This window comes from Arachis hypogaea, chromosome 16 (assembly GCF_003086295.3).
Source record: "Arachis hypogaea cultivar Tifrunner chromosome 16, arahy.Tifrunner.gnm2.J5K5, whole genome shotgun sequence".
In the NCBI taxonomy this organism is placed as follows: domain Eukaryota; kingdom Viridiplantae; phylum Streptophyta; class Magnoliopsida; order Fabales; family Fabaceae; genus Arachis; species Arachis hypogaea.
This window is the reverse complement of record NC_092051.1, coordinates 133431532-133444738: the sequence shown is the minus strand read 5'-3', so window position 1 is coordinate 133444738 and position 13207 is coordinate 133431532. Positions and strand designations below refer to the sequence as shown.

Genomic DNA, 13207 nt, shown 5'->3' with positions numbered 1-13207 from the left:
TCGAGAACAAAGAGGTTTCTTTCACCCCCAGAGGCCTTCCATGATCCCCGAGGAGATGATATTCCCCGAGAGGCTCCGGCAGAGTACGGCAGAGGCCCAGTTGTTCAGCTACCGGCAGTTCCGCAGGACAGGAGACGCCATCGTTCCCGCCGTGGAAGACATCAGGCTGTCGGAGCTGATGAGATGCATGTCCCAGATTCTCCAGTTCCGGATCCAGGTCAGGTTAATGTTTGGAGTCAACAGGAACATCGCCAGGTTGAAGTGAATTTCCCTGGAGATGTCTACTGCCCGCAGCCGTTCGTCGCAGAGGACCCCTTTCAATCCTCCACGGTCCATCAGTATATGCCTTACAATAGTACCTACGAGGAGGGTGGTTCATCGCAGGGGGGCGGTACACAAGACCTGATTGACCATATGGATCGAGTTGGTTGGACAAACTTTTCATCCTTATTTGATGGCCTAGACCAATTCATTCCTTCTCAGGCATCACCCCGCACACCCACTGACTTAGGACTTGCACTTCGACCGTCTGATTCAGGTAGTCACCCCCCTGTCGGTAGGAGGAGATCTGTTTCTGTAGGTGACACGGCCGGATCCCAGATGCACCCGTTCGAGCCTTCGTTGTTAGATGGCCGTCGATTATTATATGCGGGGGCTGATGATGTAGGGGAGGAGGCACAGGCAGGACGTCCCCGCCGCGACACTCGAGCACCTTCATATGGTACAGGTGGGAGGTTGGGACATGCTGGACACCATCACTAGTTCACGTTACGGTTTTAAGGTTAATTATTATCGTCCGATGCTTGTATTTTCCCTTGGTTTGTACTTTCTTCTGTTTTATGGTGTGGTAGTTCGTGGTTGTATTTTCCCTTGGTTTGTACTTGATGCTGTTTTAGTCTATTTTATGGTTTGTACTGTATTCTGTTTTATGGTTTTATTTATTTAAATGTATTGTCATGTAATAAAATCGGTGCTGTTAATGTTCATGTAGTACGGGTTTCAATTTTGTGTGATCATTTGACAAGAAAAGGAAATATTGCATTCATCTCTTTAATTCTAAAACACATCACATGACACCGACTAAAGACGAGAATTTAAATAAATTGAAAACATAACAACACTCAGTATCCGACCCAGCCACAACGCTAAGTGCCAGTGACATGAGGACAATGTCTCCTAGTATGCCCCGGTTGCCTGCAAATTCCACATCGCTTTCCCGGTCCAGGCTCTACGTCGTCCATCTCATTCCGAATTCTTGTTGACACAGGTCGGCCATCCATCGATCGTCGCAGGTGGGGATTAGGACGGAGAAGTTGTCCTTCGTGGGGTGGCCACACTTCCTCATCCGGCAAGGGGGGAAACTCCATCTGATATACCCGGAAGACATTTTCGACCCGATACATATCATCGACATATGATTGCCAATCAAGCCTAGCATGGGCACATGCTGCAAGCGCATGGGCACATGGGTAGTGCAATGCCTGGAAGTAGCCGCAGTCGCACCGTCTTTGCTGGAGGTATACTCTGAACCTAGATTGAGACCCTATGCCGGCTATCTCATCGACGGTGAAGATCGATGTCGCCCTGTCGTGCGATATGACAAGCATCTGCGTGACTCCCTCCCTGTTGGCAAGTATTGCCTTTTGCAAGAACTGGGAGAACATCTGGCCACATGCAAGCTGTGCTTCTGCCTGCTGACCCTTCTGGACAAACAATGCATTTAGACGGTGGTACGTGGACTTGACAATTGCACACACCGGAAGGTTACGAGTGCCCTTCATCACAGAGTTAATACACTCAGAAAGGTTCGTTGTCATGTGACCATATCGGCGCCCCTCATCCCGGTGTTGGAGCCATTTCGGTGGCTCTAACCCTCTTATCCAAGCCATCATTGCCGGGGACGTGGCCGGATCCTCCGCGCTGATTAACTCTAGGTAGTACTGTGCCTGCTCTTGGGTCTTCGAGTATGCAGCGCTAACAAGATGTCTTTTGGCTTCTTTACTCTTGAAGTTTGTTGCGAAATTGGACGCAATGTGTCGGACACAGTAAACATTGTGTTCCCAGCCACAACCCTCTCGCTCCAGCGCAGCCTTTATGGCCGCATGCCTGTCAGAGATCAGTAGAACATCTGGTTGCGTAGCCACATGTCTCCTTAAGTTGGTCAGAAAGAAGTACCATGCATCTGTGTTCTCCCGTTCCACTAGCGCGAAGGCTATGGGAAGAATGTTGTTGTTTCCGTCCTGTGCTATTCCCATCAGCAAGGTACCCATGTACTTACCATACAGGTGTGTTCCATCAACCGAAACTAGAGGCTTGCAGTGCTTGAATGCCTCGACACACGATGGGAATGACCAGAATACTTGGTGAAACATGACGCTATCACGATCAAGAGTGTTCCCCACGTAGTATGGTCGGGTTTGTAGGTCAACAATTGTCCCTACGACGAGTTGTCAAATTCGTAAGAGCATGAAAACTATAACAAAACTAGTATGCAATCCAACAAATAGGCTTACCTGGAACAAAGGTTTGCAACGCATTGAAGTATCTCTGTAACTGGTTATAAGAATCATCCCAGTCTCCATAGATTCTCGCCATTGCCTTTTGCTTTGCTAGCCAAACCTTTTTGTAAGACACCTTGTATCCGTATGCCGACTCCACGGACCCCTGCAACACTTTTATGCAAATCGTTGCGTCTGCTTGAACCATGGGGAATATGTGCTGGCATATGACATTTGAATCCAGTTGAGCATGATCTTGTGAGGTTGCGGACGCCAAACAAGTGTGAGGCCCTTGGTATTTTCGGACTTCCCAAAATCTCGACGCCCTCGTCTTCGCAACCCTCACCACCCAGGAACATTGGTCACCAAAAAGTTTGCAGCGACAAACATACCTGGTATGATCTGACTCCACTACTTTGAATTCCGCACTTCGACGTATGTTGTAGTTCTTAACAGCAAGCATTGCCGCATCCTTAGTCAGGAATTTCAAGCCAACCTCTAGCTCCATTTCACCTGCCAAACCATAGTTACTGGGTATGTCCTCTGCATTTGTCGAGTTCATTGGACCAAGACTGAGGTGCAGGTAATGGTCGGGGGTGCCGCTCGAAAGACCTCCGACCCTTGCAACATTGATCGGTTCAACAACACTTGGGATGACCCTATCGCCCTGAACCGGTTGGGTTTCCGGAACAACCTCTGCTTCCTCTCCACTATCATTCTCAATCTCGTCTTCCTCAGATGAGTCAGCCAACCCGTCGGCCATTCCTTCCGGATATGCAACATGGACATTCGGGAAGGGACGTCGGTCAGGTATTTCTGTATTCTGGGCGGGGGCCACGAAGGCATTAAAGGACGGACTACGACCCCTACCTATGTCCAAAAATGGAATGCCTTCACCAGCACCGGAATTTCGCATTTCCTCCACGTTATTCGAACTAGATGAGCTGCCCCCCACATCTTGGAGCTTCACGCAGAGTTCCATCGAATAGATGCTTCCGATGCTGCGATGATATGAAAACATCATCGACACGTGCTGATCGGATTTGATATGCATCTTCTGATATGTAAACGAATTAGCTACAGCAACGGGCATCCTGTAAATGACCGTACTGATCTCCTTTTTTCCAATCAGCCCAGTGTTCATCAGAATAATATTTTTAAGTTGCTGTAGACAGGACTGTGGAGAAATCATTATCCAAAGTGGATCATCACACATAAAGGTCACTCCCTCACCTGTATACGAAATTTCACCATTGGGATATATAACCACATAAATATATTCAGATGCCATTATGACACAAAAAATGACTGAAAGTAGCTCCTGTGAGAATGGAATTCTCGGAGAAGAAAGAAGGGTAGAAGAAGTGAGAGTGAGAAATGTGGGTTTACTTCTGCTGGCGAAGGGTTTTTATAGCCTACCCGCTTGTCCCAATTCGTGTGCAGTACACACAAATTTGTGACATTTCGTGTGCGGTACAAGGGACATGGCTTCTGAGCTCAGCCGTGCACCCATTTCGCTGACGCCAGCCATGAGTTGCTCCCTCCATTTCGTGTGTGGTTTCCTTGACATGGCATGCCCATTTCGTGGGCACCATAAAGGAAATGGAGTTCATTTCCATTTCACGTGCAGCTTCCACAAAATGGCGATGCGCATTTACAGAAACATTTCATCCATGCGCATTTTGGGAATTAATGTTCTCCAGGTGCGTATTTTGGTAAAAAAGCCTAATAAATATAGTCTCAATGATGATTAGTCTTCAAATTTTTGAGAAATAAATGTTACCAAAGATAAAATTAAATTTTTAAAGTGACAAAAATTAATTTATAAATTAAAATCGAATTTATATAGTTTAAAATAAATAATTTTTTTGTAAAAAATTAGTTTTTTTTCAAAAACCATATTTTTCTATGCAAAAGGTTGGTTTTTCTTTACAAAACGGATTTTTTTTTTTGCAAAAACCAAAGTTTTATGTAAAAATCAATTTTTATTTTTATAACTCATTAAAAACTAATTTTTTAACCTATTAATAATTAATTTTATCATGTAAAACTTATGATGCATGGACATGGACATGGGACACACGGACACGTGAATTTAAAATTTTTGTAATACACGGGAACATGGTATATATATAAAATATAAAGTATTTTTTAGATAAATTATAATTATATTTTAGTATTTTATTGATATTAAAATATAAATTAATTTTTTAATTATTTTAAATAATTTTTTTAATTATATACAATATTTAAAATACATTTTGTTTTAATAATTAATAATATATACTATTTAAATTTATTTTAAAAATATATGTTAAGAATAAAATTAGACACGCTGACACGTGATGGTATTTAAGTGTGTCCAAGCGTGTCCAGAGAAGAATTTTTTATTTTTTATTAAGACACGATTGGACACATAAGACGTGCGTGTCGGATGAGTATCGATGTGTGTCGTGTCCGAAATGTGTCCGACTGACACGACAAATCAAGGAAGTGTTGGTGCTTCATAGTGTAAAGCGACTAATTAACTTAAACTAAAATTTTGGTTAATCAAAACAATAAAACTCTACATCCAAACAAAATATTTGACCAAGTCTAACTAAATTGTTATAACAACTTTTTAAATCACGTGCCTCCTTATTCTTATCCTTCTCATTTTCTGTTTCTTTCTCTTTTTCCTTCTCCTCCTCCTCTTCTTTATTCTACTTCTTCTAAATTTGCGCACGTAGGTTCTCCATTGTTGCGTCTTCTTCTTTTCCTTTTTCGTTATCATCATCATCAATAACACCAATATTTTGTAAACATCTTTATTAGTTCTGATTTTTTCTGTTGCCATTATTAAATCATTTTAGTTCATTTCTTAATTTATTTCAGTTTATTTGTGTGTTAATTGAGGTTCACTTAATGCTGCTGATAAGTATTGATCAAATTTTTTATTCTTTTAATTAATTTTGGTTTATTTCTTAGTTTAATTGAGATTTATTTCTCAAAGAGGAGGATGAAAAAAAAGAAAAGACGAAGACAAAAAAAAAAAATATTTTACGTTATTAAAATATACGTGTGTACACGCAGATATAATGAAAGTAATTTTTATTAAATTTACCCTAACTTAATTGTCAAAAATACTTGAATTTGTAATTAAACTGAAATTAACAACAGATTTAATTGTTTGGTTAACCTTAACTATCTACCACTTTAGACAAGCTATCGGTCTCTCTTGACCAACTGACAATCAACGGAATGTCGCACGGAGCGCCCAGTCAAATACTGGCCTAATTTGGTCAACTATCAATTGACCTCGCCATTCCCATTGGCCATGTACTAGATTATTACTCCCAAACCATGCAGGTGGACCTCTCTCAGCCATCCTTATACATCCACCGACCAACCTTGGACTACCCCTTTTGATCCCCATTGCACATGGGCTTTGTCCATTTTTTCCTCTAATTTAATAAACAAACTTTAAAAATCATTTATATAATCAGAAAATTGCTATCAACCTGATGTGATAAGTTTCATTATAAGAACATTAAATATTATTAAAATATTTATTTCATAATAAAAATTAAATTCTGATATATATTGTATTTAAAGTAATTAATCATAAATAAGTAAATAATTTTGTAATATTATTATGGATATAAATATTTAAGAGAATATTTTGATGAAGAATAAATTTTTTGTAAAGAATGAAAATTTTTGTCTAAATATATAAAAAAGATATGCATTACACAGGATAATCTTCACTCTTTGTCAATTTTTTTTCTCCTCACCATGGCATTCCTAATACATACTAATACTAATACTAATACTTACTAACGCTAATAGTAATGAATGATAATTTTATAATTTTGTCTTTTAATTATCCAAGTTTATTTGATTATTCCAATGTTATTTTGAAGAGGAGTGCTACACATACAAGTCATTTGGTTTACAAGTTATCATACAAGTTGGGAGAAATTTAACAAAAAGCACGCTGACCCATATACGATTTCTATGGCGTGCTCCTCCTTCTCCTCCTCTTCTTCCTTCTTCTTCTCCTTCTTCTTCTCCTCCTCTTCCTTCTTCTTCTCCTTCTTCTTCTCCTACTCTTCTTCTTCTTCCTCCATTGAAAATGAGTTTCTTGTCAAATTTGATCTCCTTCGTGCGTTCTCTCTTTGCCTTTTTATTCGTTGTTTTATCTATGTTTATCACTGGTATTCTTGCTTAGTTTTTTTTTTTCGATTTTCACGGTTTCTGAAATCAAACTTTGAAATCGTTTTGAAGATAATGGAACTTCAAAAATACACCAAACGATTACAGAAATACACCCAAAAAATTACAGAAATACATCCAAACGGTTTCAGAAATTCACCCAACGATTATAAAAATACACCCAAAGGATTTAAGAAATACACCCAAAATTCGTTGAAGTACACCTTATGCATAATTTAGAACTCTTTCTCTTTCTCCTCCTCATCTTCTGCTGCTTCTTCTTCTTCAAAAATAATTTCAGAGTTTGATGTCAAAAAACAATGGAAATCGAGAATAACAAAGAAAGAAAACAGAGAGAAAAACACGTAAATAAAGAAGGAGAAAGAGAAGACAAGAAACGAAAGAAGAAGAAGAAAAAGATGCACGAAAAAAGAAGGAGAAGAAAAAGAAGAGGCATAGAGAAAGAAAAAGAAGAAGAAATAAATGACTTGTATGACTTGTATGTGAAAAGTCTTGTATTTGAAAAATTTTTCTATTTTGAACTATAATTTTTTAAAAAATTTTCATCTGTAATAATATAAGTATAATTATTGTTGATCTTTATTTGAGAATTGGCCTTATGAAAGTTGTATAAATAGTTATATGTTAATTAGTTTTGAATTTATCTATCTCGTATATTGAGAGTATATATTAAATTTATAAATTAATTTTTTTAAAATATAAAAATTTAAGTTTTTAATGTATTTATTTTATATTTATTAAATAAAAATATTTAAAATTTTTTGTTAATGATAAATTTAAGAGTATATATTAGTTAACCCATTAGTTTTTCATGTAGTAGCATTTGTGAAAATGAAAGAAATTGTTATGCTTTATTGCTTTATGATTTGGATGGACCTTATCCCTTGTAATAAATAATAATGCGCAAAAGCTTATCCGATCCTTGAAACCGTGTCAAGATTTTTGACACAGGGTGTAACTTTGGTCAACACTCAACAGTCACATGAATGATATTGGTTGGGAACATTATTTAAATACATCATTTATTAACGAGCTATGTTTTCATTTGCAACACCAACAAGACCCATTCACTCGTGAATTCATTTTGTGCTCTGAAGAGATCATTTGTTTTTTTATTCTGCAAATATTCAATCTTCGATCTAAGCCATACATGTTGCTGAAAAATGTATTGGCGCTTTCAAGAAGTATATATTTTTAATAGTTATTTTTATAAAAATATATTTATATAAAAATGATATTAAAAATTATTAAATATTTTTGTCAAATATCTTTAATTAAATATATTAAATTATCTAACTATTTACAATATTATTTTTTAATAAATAATTTTTATTAAAATAAACTACCTATATTTTTTATCATAAAAAAGGTCATATATATTTTTTATACACAATATATTTAGAATGTTTTAACTACATTAGATGGAATATATTTTTAGGAAAAAAATTTAAGTATTTTCGGTGTAAATTATAATTTTTGTACTGATTTATTAGTCCAATGACAGGTATAGAAATGTAGTACTTATAGTTAAGTTGCCGTCAGTTGGATTCATGTTCTTATATTCTCATTTTGCCATGAATAATCGAACTTAAAAACAAAAACCAAAAACCTTGTTGAAAACATAGGAAGAAACCTTGTTAAATAACACATGGTGAGTCCTATTGTAAAGGTTCTGTTGTAAATCTTAACCCTATAACCACATTATGAGTCCTATTGTAAAGGTCAAAGTTCCTGGTTAGAAAGAAAAGGAAATTATTGACTTGATAGTTATGTATTGTAGTAGTGGTTGCGTTTAACAATCAAAATTAGTACTTACATGATTATATTTTGTTTGAATATTTAATTCATCATAAATTGTAACACTTTACAAAAATTAACAACATAAATCATCATTAGGGAAACAGAAATGAACATAAATTGAATATCACTAAATGAAATGAACTACAAAGAACTGGTAAAAAGAGAAATAATATATATGAAATTAATCAAAAGTGCCCTTAACAGTAAATAAAGTAGAAAAGTTGTGGATGGCTGCTAGATATAAAGACGAACATTAAGAACAATGAAGAACAAAATGAGAAACAGACCATATATTACAGTGTGCACAAAAATGGATGCTACAGTTGTCTTCATGTTCATGAACTCGAAAGGCGAGTTCTTCCCCGGCAACTGAAAGATCATTCCCGGCGACAACAACCAAAATAGAGCTGCAGCTATGAACGGAGGAGCCCAATTGTTCATTTTATTTCTTAGGTCCCTCTAAGAAAGAAACAAGAGTTAGAAAAGACTTGGAAGAGGTAGTGATAGAGAAGAAAATAAAAAACATAATAAATAACAAATTAATGTAAAGTTCAGTTCCTAAAGTAAAGGGGCGAATATCGGAATCCGAAAAAGTTGAACATAAAATTAATCAATCATACTTTAATTTCTCTTTAAATCTTTGTCCTCCTTTTTATCCGCGGCCAGCTAGTGGAATTTTCTAGATAAGAAAGGGATCGTTTTTTTATGGTCAATGATAAAGAATATAGTAGCAAGGCTGGTTGTGGTGAAGGGATTGGACACTATTATTAATAAGTTGCAATAAGCAATACTGCAATAGTGTAGAACTAACTTAGATTAATCAAATGATTAATTCATTCATTTATTTAAATAATTATTAAAAGTTTGAATTTTATTTTATGTATATAATAATAACATATTTTGTAATAAGATTAAAATTAAGTTAACCTATTTAGAGTGTGTTTGGTAAACGTTTGTTGTTGGTCATTATTAGTTTTAATATTTTTTTTCATAAAACTTTTAGATTTATTTTAAGTCATTTTAAATATTTAAATTTTTTTTATCAATTTTAGTATTTTGTTTCATATTTTGATTTATTATTTTTTTTATTAAATTTTGTATTATAATTTTGTTATAATATGAATTATTGATCTTATTAAAAAGGATAAAATAAATAAAAAATTGATCATACATAACAATAGTCATAAGTAATAAAATACAATAGTCATAAGTAATAAAATTTTACCGTCTAAAATAATACTAAATAAAAGAATACTAAGAATACTAAAATAATTATAGAATATTTTGTTTGTTTGACATTGTAAAATTTATCATTATAATTTTTGTATACAGTTTATTATTCTAACTTTTTATAATATGTATTATTCTTCCTATTAGAAATAATAAATTAAATAAAAAATTAACCATAAATAACAATAAAAATATAACTAGTAAAATGTTAGAATCTAAAATAATAATAAAAATAAAATTATTGAAAATACTTAAAAAAATACTAAAATATTTTATATATTATTTTTAATTTAATAAATAAATATTTATTTTTATTATAAAAGGAGTACTTAAAAAATTGTCAATTTTATATGTTTTAATTTAATAAATAAATATTAATTTTATTATAATAGTAAAAAATTATAACATATTAAAATAAAATACTATAAAAAATACTATATAAAAAAATACTAAAAGAAGTATAAAAAAAATTAAATATACTTAAAAAAGTACGATTATAATTTAATATTATATTTTTTTAGTAATTAACTAATTATTCATCTAAAAGTGATTTTAACTAATATTATCTAAATAATATTTATTTTATCAAAATCAATTTTAGTATAAAATTACTAAATATAAATTATATTAGTATAGACTCACTTCTATCTAAAATTAATTCTACAAAATTACTTTCATTTAAATTTTAATTTAATAAATTTCAATCTAAATACACACTTAAATATTTCACTTAAAAAAGGACAAAGATAAATAGAGGTTACATGTGGTTGATGAAGTTCATCATTGTTCATTTAGTGGATGATCACAAATTAGATTTCTTTGTTGTTCTCTTTCTATGTATGATTTCTTTATTGTCCTCGCTTTATGATTTATAATGCAGAGTAGGAGATAGACAAAACAAAAAGATAATAAATGAAAGAAAAAGATGGAAAAAGACCCTACAAAAAGCTTTATAAAAAAAAAATCAATAATTCATAGGAGACACAAAGGCATATGCACGCTGAATGTCTTTTACTTAGTCTAGTTAATCATGAGAAGATTATTAGAGTTATTTTTGGGTAAAGATATAAGTCTAAGACTGATACATGTCATATTGCGGTTTGACTAAAAAATCAATTTTCGTTAAAGAGTAAACTTAGTTACAATATGAAAGAAAAATCACTTAGTCTGAACAGAGGTTACAAAATTTGGATATGTTTTTGATATTATTCTCAAATATAGAGACGTGTGGTATTGTATTTTAGAGCAGTGAATTATACCCTTTTTTTAGTGGGTGAAATACATTTTTTTTTTAACCAAATGAAAAAGCTTCGGGCTATATGGGAGAAGTATTGTTAGAAAATTTAAAAAATAAAATTGAGTCTTTTATCTCGCAATTTGGGAGTTATTTTTTTTTTTAAATAACAAAACTATTTATGTGTGTTTGTATATTTTATTTAACAATATATTTTGCATAAATATATTAGCACAAATACATTTTATTAAGGTTTAATTATTCTATTAGTCTCTATAATTTTACAAAATTTTTAATTAGGTCTCTATATTTTTTTTTTAATTGAGTCCTTGCACCAAATTTTTTTTTAATTGGGTCCTATGCTTCTTTTTTTCTTTTTATTTGGGTTCCTGTATCAATTTTTTTTAGTTAGATCTCTATACAATTAAACTAATTACTGTCAAGAGGGACTTAATTGAAAAAAATTTGGTGCAGAGACCAAATTAAAAGAAAAAAAGTATAGGGACCAAATTGAAAATTTTGCGAAACTATAGAGACCAATAGAGTTATTAAATCTTTTATTAACATGAATATATAAAAGAGGAATAGTAAACGGTCATTAGAATTTATTATTTTTGGTTATCAATTAGTTATCAATGTTTAAAAGTATGAGATAAAGTATATAATTAGATTACTAAACTAAAGAAATTAGTATAAAGAAATTGAATTTATGATTAAATAATGATAAAAAATAATAAATTCTGATGGCTCCTTAACATTTTTTTTTATATAAAATACTTTAATACTAATATATATATAATAACTTTCATATTCGATAATAATTTACTATAATTTGAAATATGAATATTAATATATAATTTTCATATTATTAAACATGAAAATATCATACTTTTAAAGTTAATAATAATATATAATTTTAAGATTATTACGCATGGTAAGATAACAATTAACAAGGAAAAAAAAATTAACAAACCCTAGTTACATACTTGAAAAAAGAAAAGAAAATTTTTTTAATTATGTATTTTACCTTTTAATATTAATATTTTTCACAGTAACATATAATTCTAATAAGTGTTGTTAGAATATAATTAGGATCAATTATGATCAATTAGTATTATTTAGTATATCTAAATATTTATTATAGGTGATTACGTCTTTATTATTACGATTCTCTTAGTACCTATAAATACCCTTTATATTGTATCATTCTAGACAACTTGAATAGACAACTTAGACACAACTCAATAATATACCATCTTTTTTCAGTTTAGTCTTTTGTTTCTAACATGGTACCAAAGCCATGGTATCCTCCTTGAAGATGATAAGTTGTTTTCCTTGCGGTAAAATTACCGTAGCTTTTGCATTTTTTTCTATGCCATTCTTCTTTTCCTTTTGTCACCTCTTTGATGTTTTTTCACCTCACCGACTAGCCTATTTTCTCTGTCTTGTATTTTTTCGAGTCGAATGATCAAACACCATTGTCATCCGCTGCTTACCTATTCTCATGAAGAAATCATATAGTTTTCGCTCTCTTTCAGCAGTTCCGTCTACGTTCTCTCGTGGCAGTTCTGTCTGCGTTCTCTTGTGGCAGTTCCATCTGCGTTTTTTCGTGGCAGTTCCGTTTGTGTTCTCTTGTGGCAGTTCCGTCGATGTTTTCCCGTGGCAGTTCCATTTGTGTTTCGTTGGTGTTTCCTTGTGCCAGTTCCGTCTGCGTTTCTCTCTGGCAGTTCCGTCTGCACTTCTTTCAGATAGTGACAGTTCCGTCTGCGCTTCCTAGTTCCTTCAGACAGCGGCAGTTCCATCTGTGCTTTCTTCCGGCAGTTCCGTCTGCATCCGTTCTATTAGTTTATGCATTTTTTTATTTCGTTGTATTAATTTTTAAATAAGTTTCAAACTCACTTGAGTTTGAGGGGGGATGTTAGAATATAATTAGGATCAATTAGTATTATTTAGTATATCTGAATATTTATTATAGGTGATTACGTCTTTATTATTACGATTCTCTTAGTACCTATAAATACCATTTATATTGTATTATTCTAGACAACTTGAATAGACAACTTAGACACAATTCAATAATATACCATCCTTTTTTCAGTTTAGTCTTTTGTTTCTAACAAGTGTTAACAATTTTTGCTAAATAATTACCATATTGTTAAAACACACACACACATATTCAATTATTAACACCACAAGAAAAACACTATAAAAAAATATTGAATATTGTCAA

General features: G+C 32.7%; 1 protein-coding gene across 1 annotated transcript; it reads right to left on the bottom strand.

Annotated features, from left to right (window-relative positions):
* Nucleotides 1-8538: 8538 nt before the first annotated feature.
* Nucleotides 8539-9273, bottom strand: LOC112755075 (uncharacterized). Its single transcript, XM_025802975.3, has 2 exons — nt 9134-9273; nt 8539-8972 (listed from the first exon to the last, which is right to left on the bottom strand). The coding sequence occupies exon 2, from the start codon at nt 8952-8954 to the stop codon at nt 8748-8750; it is 207 nt and encodes a 68-aa protein (XP_025658760.1). The 5' UTR covers nt 8955-8972; nt 9134-9273; the 3' UTR covers nt 8539-8747.
* Between the last annotated feature and the right edge of the window lie 3934 nt (nt 9274-13207).